This window comes from Pistacia vera, unplaced genomic scaffold (genome assembly GCF_008641045.1).
Source record: "Pistacia vera cultivar Batoury unplaced genomic scaffold, PisVer_v2 Contig313, whole genome shotgun sequence".
Taxonomy (NCBI): domain Eukaryota; kingdom Viridiplantae; phylum Streptophyta; class Magnoliopsida; order Sapindales; family Anacardiaceae; genus Pistacia; species Pistacia vera.
Window position 1 is genome coordinate 273,747 of NW_022196128.1, and position 10,508 is coordinate 284,254.

At 31.9% G+C, this 10,508-nt stretch overlaps 1 protein-coding gene across 1 annotated transcript; it reads left to right on the forward strand.

The window, feature by feature from the left end:
* Nucleotides 1–1,764: 1,764 nt before the first annotated feature.
* On the forward strand, nucleotides 1,765–6,851 carry LOC116136452 (protein DETOXIFICATION 27-like). Its single transcript, XM_031422160.1, has 8 exons — nucleotides 1,765–2,125; nucleotides 2,210–2,751; nucleotides 2,920–3,006; nucleotides 3,260–3,316; nucleotides 4,807–5,045; nucleotides 5,155–5,273; nucleotides 6,205–6,294; nucleotides 6,636–6,851. Exons 1-8 carry the CDS (start codon nucleotides 1,826–1,828, stop codon nucleotides 6,681–6,683), a joined length of 1,482 nt encoding a protein of 493 aa, XP_031278020.1. The 5' UTR covers nucleotides 1,765–1,825; the 3' UTR covers nucleotides 6,684–6,851.
* Nucleotides 6,852–10,508: the final 3,657 nt, after the last annotated feature.

The following is a 10,508-nucleotide window of genomic DNA, read 5'->3' on the forward strand; positions in this document are numbered from 1 at the left end:
AAACAGTGCCAGAAGACTTCTAAATGGTTGACTTCATAAACAGTGCCAAAGCATTTGGTTAGGGTGGACTTATTATATGTCATTCACTTTAAGAAATTGAGGACTTGTATGTGCTAGAGCCTTGCAAATAGTCGACCTAATAGAGATTGTTAGAGCCGTTGGTTATGTAAGTTCAGTTGTGGTATGCCATTTGCCTTTGGAATGATGGACTTGTAGCTAGACCTTTCGGTTAGGATAGAGTTGTGGAATGTCATTTGCCTTGTTGACTACCAAAAAGCAACTGTTTGTGTTTTTTTATGGAAGAGTCCAAGAATCAACCATTTGGGCTCAATGTGTAAATAGATCCTTGAAGTTTTGATTTGTAACTTTAAGTCTTGATTAGACTTTTGATTAGAGGGTTGGGTCTCCTTGACAAAAGCGGTTAATTATCTCCTCATTGTTTTCTTCTTATTATGTGCAACTAATATAATGTTTACAAAACCTTACCCTTCTCTTTTGTTGCCAAAATTAAAAGTTTTGTCCCTTTTGGTTATTGAATTTGGGCATGGAATGTGCTTATTAGTGACTATAACTATGGATTAAAATATTTATGCAAAAAAGGTAATCTTTTACTAATTATTCATTCTACAAAAGGAAAATACCACCTTTCTTTGTACAAAAGGAAAATACTACCTTTCTTCTTTTTAATTTAATCAATGTTGTCCCTCTTACAAGATGATCATTGGTACCATATTAATACCATAAGGCAGTGTATAAATTCCAAAGAGAGGTTCGATTTAAATAATAATTACTAAACATATTAATATATATGAGCAAAAAGAATTCATAGATAACATATTTATGCTGCCCGAGCGTGATATTGCTTTGGTAGAATACTGCTAATATACACATTTTTATTTACAAACTGATGGAATATAACTTTTTTATTTACAAAATATTCATTTACATGTATAAATATTTATCTATTCTTATTGTGTTATAATAATTTGCATAAATAGTTTAGGCAGAGGATTTGTATACATATTTTACTTTAAATTAGAGATGGATTAATTAATATGTAAATATCTCGCAATTTACATAAAACGAAGTTAACAGTCAACAAACAACTCTAACTCATAACCACATAAAAATAATATTAGAGACGCTTCCCTGCAAGAAGGAGAGAGATTGTTGCGGTCCAATAGTTTGCTCAATAGTCAATATGGTTGCAAACTTATCTTTAGCAAATGCAGTTATGTTCTACGAGGAACCTTATTGGTTTGATTACACTATATTGCAAAGACATAGGGAAATAAGTTCTATATTTGTTTCAACAAGATGGTTATGGTACGTGCTTTGTTCTTGAGTCTTGCATGAGATTAGACTATGCCTTGGGCAAGAGTCCGATCATGTATTGTTGGGAGAAAACTAGAAGTCACAACTATTCGTTAACCTTATCACAAATGTATATACATCTAACTATAATTATAGATATTTTATCAAAATTATTAGATTTATCTAGAAAATAGTATGGTGGATGCAAATATCTACAGACATATGAGGTGCGGTGAGCAGTGACGATTTGTGATTTAGCAGTGTTTGCTTACCAGCCCCACTTGGATTCGTGTGATTCCCAGAATAGGACAGGGGTTAACGGCTAGCTAATAAAACTGAAATTCAATAAGACACGTGGCTCAATATCTTTGTTCCAAAAATTTGTAGAATAGGTCATAAATCACGTGACAATCTGCTATTTTATAATTTATACTACTAGGAAGCCACCATAACATTTCTCAGTTTTTTGAAATCTCAAGAAATAGCTTAGACACAAGAGAGACTTGTAAACATGCCTAGTAACGGTGCATTAGAAGAAACAAAGGTTCCTTTGTTAGAAGATTTATCATCATTTTCACCTGTCCGCTCCAAACATGAACAAGATGATCATGAAGATCAAGATTTTAAAACACGGTTTTCGATTGAATCAAAGAAGTTGTGGTATATAGTTGGTCCAGCCATCTTCAGCCGCCTCGCTTCCTACTCTATGCTCGTCATCACCCAAGCCTTTGCAGGTCATTTGGGTGATCTTGAACTTGCTGCTATCTCCATCTCCAATAATGTCATCGTTGGTTTCGACTTTGGTCTTTTGGTACTCTCTAAATCGCTCAATACAAATTCTTTGTTTCTTGCTCATAATTATTTGCATGTGCTTATGGTTTAATTTGTTTATCAGTTGGGAATGGCAAGTGCTTTAGAAACGCTATGTGGACAAGCTTATGGCGCAAAAAAGTATTACATGTTGGGTGTGTACATGCAACGTTCATGGATCGTGCTATTCTTGTGTTGTGTTTTGCTTTTGCCTTTGTATCTATTTGCCTCACCATTCTTGAAGGTGTTGGGCCAGCCAAAGGATGTTGCAGAGTTATCTGGGGTGGTTGCTATGTGGATGATACCTCTTCATTTCAGCTTTGCGTTTCAGTTTCCTCTACAGAGATTCTTGCAAAGCCAACTTAAGACTATGGTGATTGCATGGGTGTCTTTGTTGGCCTTATTGGTGCATATACTTGTGAGTTGGCTGTTTGTATACAGGATGGAACTGGGTGTGATTGGTACAGCTGTTACTTTAAATTTTTCTTGGTGGGTTTTAACGATTGGTCTCTTTGGTTATGTTTTTTGGGGTGGGTGTCCTCTCACTTGGAATGGTTTCTCCATTGAAGCCTTTTCTGGTCTTTGGGAGTTTGTTAAACTCTCTGCTGCTTCCGGTGTAATGCTATGGTACCATTCTCTCTCAATCTGAAACCCAAATTTAAGTCGCCTCATAAACAAACTTTGAACTAATTTTTCATCTTCTTATGGAGTTTTTATATTGCTAATAATTTCTGAATTCTTTTTTAATAATCTTATTAATTGATTATTATGTCTTGCAATTTATAATACTCTCAGCTTGGAGAATTGGTACTATAGAATATTGATACTGATGACCGGAAATTTGAAGAACGCAGAGATCGCTGTTGATGCTTTATCGATATGGTATGTTTTTCACATAATAATTAATTAATTATGTTCTATATTTATTTGAACTTTATACGGTCATCTTATGCAGTATGTTCAATCATTTTTACGTTTTTTAATATTTGTTTTGACACAAATTGACATCTTACCAAAATAAATGAATAATTAATGGACTTATTCGTGGTTCCGTTTCTGTCTTGTACACAAACTCTTGGCTGTATGATAACTTTATGTTGATTTGTGAACCGATATTGTTTGTTTCTTTTGTCAGCATGGCAATAAATGGATGGGAGATGATGATTCCATTTGCATTCTTCGCTGGAACCGGGTAAGACCTCACATTTATTTCCCCCTTCTCTCTCAATAATCTTATAAATTCCACAGTGGAGCCCTTGGCCAATGGCCCACTGATGACTGATTATGCCACCACATCTAAATCTATGGCCTCTCCTTCATACATATCTCTTGATCTTAGAGCACAAATTTGTAAATGGTTTAATTAGGAGGTAGAGGATGTGCTTATCACTTCTGGGCCATCAATACTTTACAATGTTTTTTTACTTGCTCCTCCATGCAACTTCAATTGATTACTTAATTATGATGAAACGTGAACGTCCGAATGCTCCAAAATGGCTAGACCCTTAAATAAGTGGCCCTTAATCAGATATATAGATAGACCAAATATATGGTGTCAATAAACTTGCAATAAACAACCATCCTATGTTTCTTAGCTTAATAGCTTTCCCGGGGCAGAAAATTTGTCTTTAGCTCATCAATTTGCATAAATGACATACATGTCAATATCATTCAGCATCAATCTTAATTTATAATTTAGACAACAATTCTGAATCAATACAACCATCATTATGTCTGGACCCAACCATTGAATTAGACTTTTCTAAAGGTCTAGATTGGTGGCTGATGTATCTATTTTGCATTTCTTCTGTTTTTCTTATCATAAACAGCATTTCTTCGGAGAAAAGAAGGAAACACTTGCTAATTTATTCCAAATGAATTAGACATATTTATAATAATATATGCTATGAGTCAATAAAACAGGTCTGCTTGTTTTCAAGTGTATTTTGTTGAAGTATAATTAAGGTTTAAATTAGATCGTAACACACAAGAAACTTGGACAAACTTAGAAAACAATAATACTGAGGTTAAGTCTTAGTAGTGACCCAGATGTCGTTTAACGCACAGGATGGAATGCTAATTTTCTTGTAAAACAATTTTCAAGTTTCTCGTCATCAATTTCGTCATCCAGTTTTTTTTTTTTTTTTTTGGATTTCTCTAATTCATTGAACCAGGGACAAGTTGATAGTTAAAAACTGTATAATTAGACAGCAAATTAGTGACAACTGCTCTTTTAATTTCACACGTGAGCTCATGTTAATTAGTGTGTATATACTATGTTAGGCACAATTAATAAGCTCCAAGTGATTATATTTACTTATTATAAATTATCAACGATCTATATATGAAGATTTTTCTAGAAATTTACCCTTCTATTTTGAGCGAACATTCTAAAGAAATATGTTTTCCAGAGTAGATCATAGACTAGAGATATGTAATTTGTTCTGTACGTGGACAAGAAGTTAAACCTACGCCTTTTGTTAAGGTGTACAAAATAAATTATCCAAATCAGGTTATTTTTTTTCTATAGGATACAGATTTTGACAAGTTGATTAATAGATTTTTGTTTTCTATACTTTGTTATAGTAAGACAGATATAGATAGATGTATAATTTCAGTCAGTTATATTGGTGTAAGCTGAATTAATTGATGTTTTTTGTTTTAATGCTTGTAATACTAAAGAGTACGAGTTGCTAACGAGCTTGGGGCTGGTAATGGGAAAGGAGCCAAATTTGCTACAACAGTTTCAGTAGCGACATCCGTCGTTATAGGCCTCTTATTTTGGTTATTGATAATGATCTTTCATAATGAACTTGCTTTGATATTCTCTTCAAGTGTACCTGTCTTACAAGCAGTAAACAAACTATCTGTTCTCTTAGCATTCACTATTCTACTCAACAGTGTTCAACCAGTTCTCTCAGGTTAGCTAATCAATATTCTTTTAGATTTCTATTTATATACAATAACTTTTATTCTTTCAAGTGAACAATTGTTACATGTTTTTTCATTTTTGATCATTTATTCTTATAGGGGTGGCCGTAGGATCAGGATGGCAATCCTTTGTGGCTTACATAAACTTGGGTTGTTACTATCTGATTGGAGTGCCTCTTGGATTTGTGATGGGATGGGGCTTTCACCAAGGTGTTATGGTATGTGTACTGATTTGGTTTCTGTACATTTTGCTCTTATAATTTTATGCATAAGTCACTGAAAAGGAACATACATAATATAAAGATAATGAGAGAATCAGACTTTGCAGCCTATCAATGTCATGCATATTAACATATGTGAAACATTAACATACATATGACAGCTAGAGATTTCAAATGGGTCATTTTTCCATCTTTTTAATGTTAATAAAGACATTAATTAATGTTGTGCCTATTTTGTTCATATCATGTGCTAATATTGTGTTACTTTAAAAAAAATTAATATATATATATATAGAGAGAGAGAGAGAGAGAGAGAGAGAGAGAGAGAGAGAGAGCAACTTGACCCATTTGACACCTCTAATGGCAGCTCAGCGCATTTACATTATGAGTTCAAGCTTATACCATCGTGCATCTGCTAAATAAGGTTTCGAAATTATATATGTTGTATAAATACAAGCGTATCAATTAATAGAAAGAAAAGAAGACATACCAATATCCAATGGCGTAGTTATTTAAATACATTGTCATAATAATTATATATAAAGTTCTTATTTTTTTAATTTTTGTAACCTAAAATGTTAGGCTTATACGATTATATAAGGATGTTTAATATTTAATGTCCGATAGTAATATTATTAGAATAAAGATAGGTTGACAAACACTTTTTATAATTTTCTCTTATAAATACTGAAGTGGAAACTCGCATTTGGTAAAACAAGACCAATTATTAGGCAAGCGAGACCCATTAAAAATTGAACAATTACGAACTGATACATCGCGTTTGTGAGAAAAAATTTATAAGAAGAGTTTATGAATATAATATTACTGATATTATTAACACCGTGAGTAATTACTAGTGTTACATTGAATATGCAATAATATTATGTTGCTGACACTGCAAATCAAATTATATTGAACCCGAATATAGGGAATTTGGGCTGGAATGATTTTTGGAGGGACAGCAGTTCAAACCTTGATACTGGCGATAATAACCATGAGATGCGACTGGGATAAAGAGGTAATTTAAACTTCTCTACATTTTGCAATCCCATTTTCTTTAGGTACACATGGATATTATTTAGCTTAATTTGGACTTTTACCTCTTTTTTTTTTTTCTTTTTTTTTTAAATCACAAATCAATATAATTGATCTTGACATTGGAAAGGTTACATAGAAAATTTACTTCATTAAATATTAATGATGTATATGATTAAAATATTTAAGAATTAGTTTATATTATTTATCAATTATAAAATCTGATCTAAAAGTTCAGATTGATATGACAATTTTGATCCTATTTAACTTCTTCTTTTTTTTTTTTTTTTTTTTTTTCTTTTTTTTCATTTATGGGAGCTGCAGGCTGAGAAAGCAAGCCTTCATGTGAGGAAATGGTCAGAAACAAACTAATTCAATAAGAACGCAGGATTTATTTGACTGAATAAAAGGATGAATCGCCAAGCGATCTGAATGGCTAGGCTTCATTGCCTACTAAATTTTGATTGGCCTCAAATTGCCAAATCTGTAAATGTGGTGCTAGTATTCAATGAAATTATAAAATATCGTATTGTTTTTTAATGTCATTTTTCTAACTAATTGAAGGGAAAATTATTATTCGTACCAGTTAACAAATGACGTGGTAGAAAAATGGATTCCATAATTGTATTGTTCTTCGCATTTAGTTTATATACAATAACAAGGCAAAACAGAATTGTAACTAATAATTTTACAACTGTAATCCACATAGTAACTAACAAAATTTTCTAAGAATAAAACTAATTCTAATTTGGTAATAATTCAGCACTTGATGCTGACTTTAGTCAATTGGAATAAACAACAGCTATAGGTCTCCACCAATTCAACATAACAGGATGATCACAACATCACAGCTACAACAGTTCTGCAGTCTCGTCATATAGATTCCCACCAATGAAGACACAATCAGCTCGATCAGAGCATCACAATTATAGATTTTTCTTATAATATTGCAGTAACTCAAGCTCAGCAACTTGATTATAATAACACAAAAAAAATTAATCATTTAGTGGCACAAAAACAACTTTCCACCAGAATTTCAGCCTTTTCCTCAATTTTACAAAAGAAAAAAAAAAAGTTTCCATCAAAACTTCAGTCTTTTCCTCCCTCAGTTTGTAAGAGAGACGATACAACAGTCAATTTATTTCGTAGACAAGAAAATTGAGCCGCATCAAAACGTTTTGCGAGAATGTCAGCTCACTATGTAAATATTGAATACTAATTTGATTGGTTGTAACTTACTCTCTTACATAATGAACATCGATCTCAATATGTTTGGTCTTAGCATGAAAAACAAAATTAGAAGCTAAAGACTTAACACTGAGGTTATCACAGCAGAATATAGGAAAAGAAATTAGATCAATTTCTAGTTAACCAAATAAACTTCTAAACCAAGCCAGTTTAGTTGTTGATTGAGCTAGAGCTTTGTACTTAGCTTAAATGGAGGATAGTACCTTTTGTTTTCTTGAGCTCTATTGTACCAAATTAGACCAAGAAGGACATAACAACCACTTGTAGATCTTCTTTCTTGTATACAACTAGCCTAGTCAACATCTACATAAAACTCTTAGGGTGCGTTTGGTTTCGATAATATTTTATTACAAAAAATATAAAATTACCAGTGAGATGACCTTGAAGATTAATGGGTATAAATTATTATTATATTTGATTCATGTGGGTTGTATAAATAATTAATGTGTTTGGTTGGCAGTAATTATAAAATACTTAAACATTATTTTACTGAAATGTCCTTTACAAGACTAGTAAGAAGTCCTTTGTTCTAAATTATTTTGTGAATATATAGATTCAACCTTATTACTACTTACCAAGTTGTCGGGGGAATCCTCTTTGTGAAATTGCTTTGTAAGTCACCTATCAATGATTGGTTCCTAGATTATGAATACTTCTAGCAATTCGCCACAGATTTGCAGTTTTGTTTTATATGAATGTGAAAATTTATTGAAGTTCTTGCCATCATATTATGACCTTCCTCTTAATTCCATCAAGGTTAATAGTTCTACTTTTTAGTACCATTTTGAATTACATATAATAAAAGCCAAATCAATGAAAATACTGACAATTCGTTAGATTGAAAATTTTGACCTGTAGCCACTACAAGAAAAATGGCATTCGGCATCTAGCAAAATTAGACGTAGATTGTTCAATTTAGATGCTGATTGTCTAGTGTGTCTTAATTTATGTAGTCACCAGGTAGTTACAGAATCGTTGCCACAGAAAGAATGGACAACTAAATATTAGGTTAGACGCGGAAAGTTTTTTTTAGTGACTAGCAATTTAGTTATTAATTGTTGTTTGAAATAGTCTTCCAGCTTAGACGCCGAATGTGTAAAGGTAATTTGGTAAAATTATATCGTGACTAATCAATTAGTTGAAGAATATACCTTTTAATGAGAAAAAAATTAATTGTGAATTCCAAAAAATTTAAACGCTAAATGTGTAAGGGTACTTTAATAAAAGTGTTTCGCAACTACTCTATTAGTTGAATAATGTATCTTTTATTGAGCAAAAAATTTATGGTAAATTCCAATAATTTTAGACGCTAAATGTTGAACCCAAATCTAGTAAATTATTTTCCACTACTCTAAAATTAGTTGTAGAATGTATGTTTTTATGAGAAAAAAAATAGTGGCAAAAGCGTTTCCTTTTTAGTTAGGGAATGTGTATGTCCAATTTGGTTTCTTACATTCCGTAACTAATGATTTAGTTATTAAAATTAATTTTTTACATCTAAATAATATAGTAACTAATTGTATATGAGTTTTGAAATTGACCTGGTTTATACATTCAACATCAACAAAATAAGAGTGATACAATAGAAAAATTTGGATCAATAACAACAAATATCTTCATTGCATGTAAAATTAATAGACCATACATGGATTTTTGTTTTGCTAAACTCAGAGAAATCCCTAATTAACCTTGCAAATGAATGTCAGCAACATTTAAGAAGTAATGGGATTCTCTGCTTTCTCCGCTAATAACTCCAACATCAATCCGTGATCTCATCCCTGAAAAACATTGCTTAGAGTATTACAACTGAAAAGGCATATGATCCAGTGAGCCATTTGAATTCTTCTACAGGTAAAAGCTTCTCCACTCTTTTTTTGATTTTGAAGTGGCATGGAGTTAAAAGGGGCAAGTGATACCTTTGGCTATGCATTCAATGGCTTCGTGAGGATCATATTTCCTACCAAAATAGATGACCACAAAAAACTTAGATCTAGACGGTATTATATATCCGAAAAGCCCACCAAATCAAAACCAAATTAGAGGGGGACAAACTTACCAACCAAATGTTCTTGCAAAATCAGATCATGTGCCTAGGGGATGAGTTGTAGAAAGGTACAACATTATTATAGATACCCTTGAGAAATCCATTGCAAGGAGTTAATGAATCTACATGCATCACTTGGCAAAATAGAAAGCATAAGAAGCAGTAACTAAATCTATTGAATGCCATGGAGATAACTTACACTGAAAGCAGTTGAATGAGCAGACTCTCTATCATGACTGCTTAGAGCATCTCCAAATGACTCTTTATATGACTCAAACTCTTTATTATAAAAAGTCTATCCACAAAATTATAAGTTCAACAGACTCTTTATCTTTTAAATATAAATTAAAGAGTTGGTTTGACTTTCCACATCTAGAGTCAAATCTCACACTCTATCCTAATTTTAATTAATAAACTACAAGTTTCTATATATTTTATTTATTAATTCTCTCTCCTATTAAGTCTCTTTCTTGAAAATAAAGAGTATCTTCATTAAATTTAAATAATCCATTGGATTTGAATAAAAATTTTATTCTTTATATTTAGAAATGAATGAAGATGCTCTTTATTTATGTAAAATATGTTTTTTAAAATAAAGACCACTATTGGAGATGCTCTAACTGTTTTCTAGCCCAAAAGAATCCATTAACAACCTGTCAATCATAAAGCAAGATGCAAGTTACATTCTATCTGCTAGACATACAAACATTAGTAAAAAGAAATGTTGAAGTCCTGACACCATTTTACTGCTTTTCAAATACTTTTCTCAGCCCAAAGCTTACAATAAACATATTTCAGTTCAAACCTGGTTTAACCAGGGCCTATGACAACAGAATACAAGGCCATTTATTTGAATAATTGTTGAACATATTTCTTCCTTGCTATCTATCTATCTAAGCTCACAT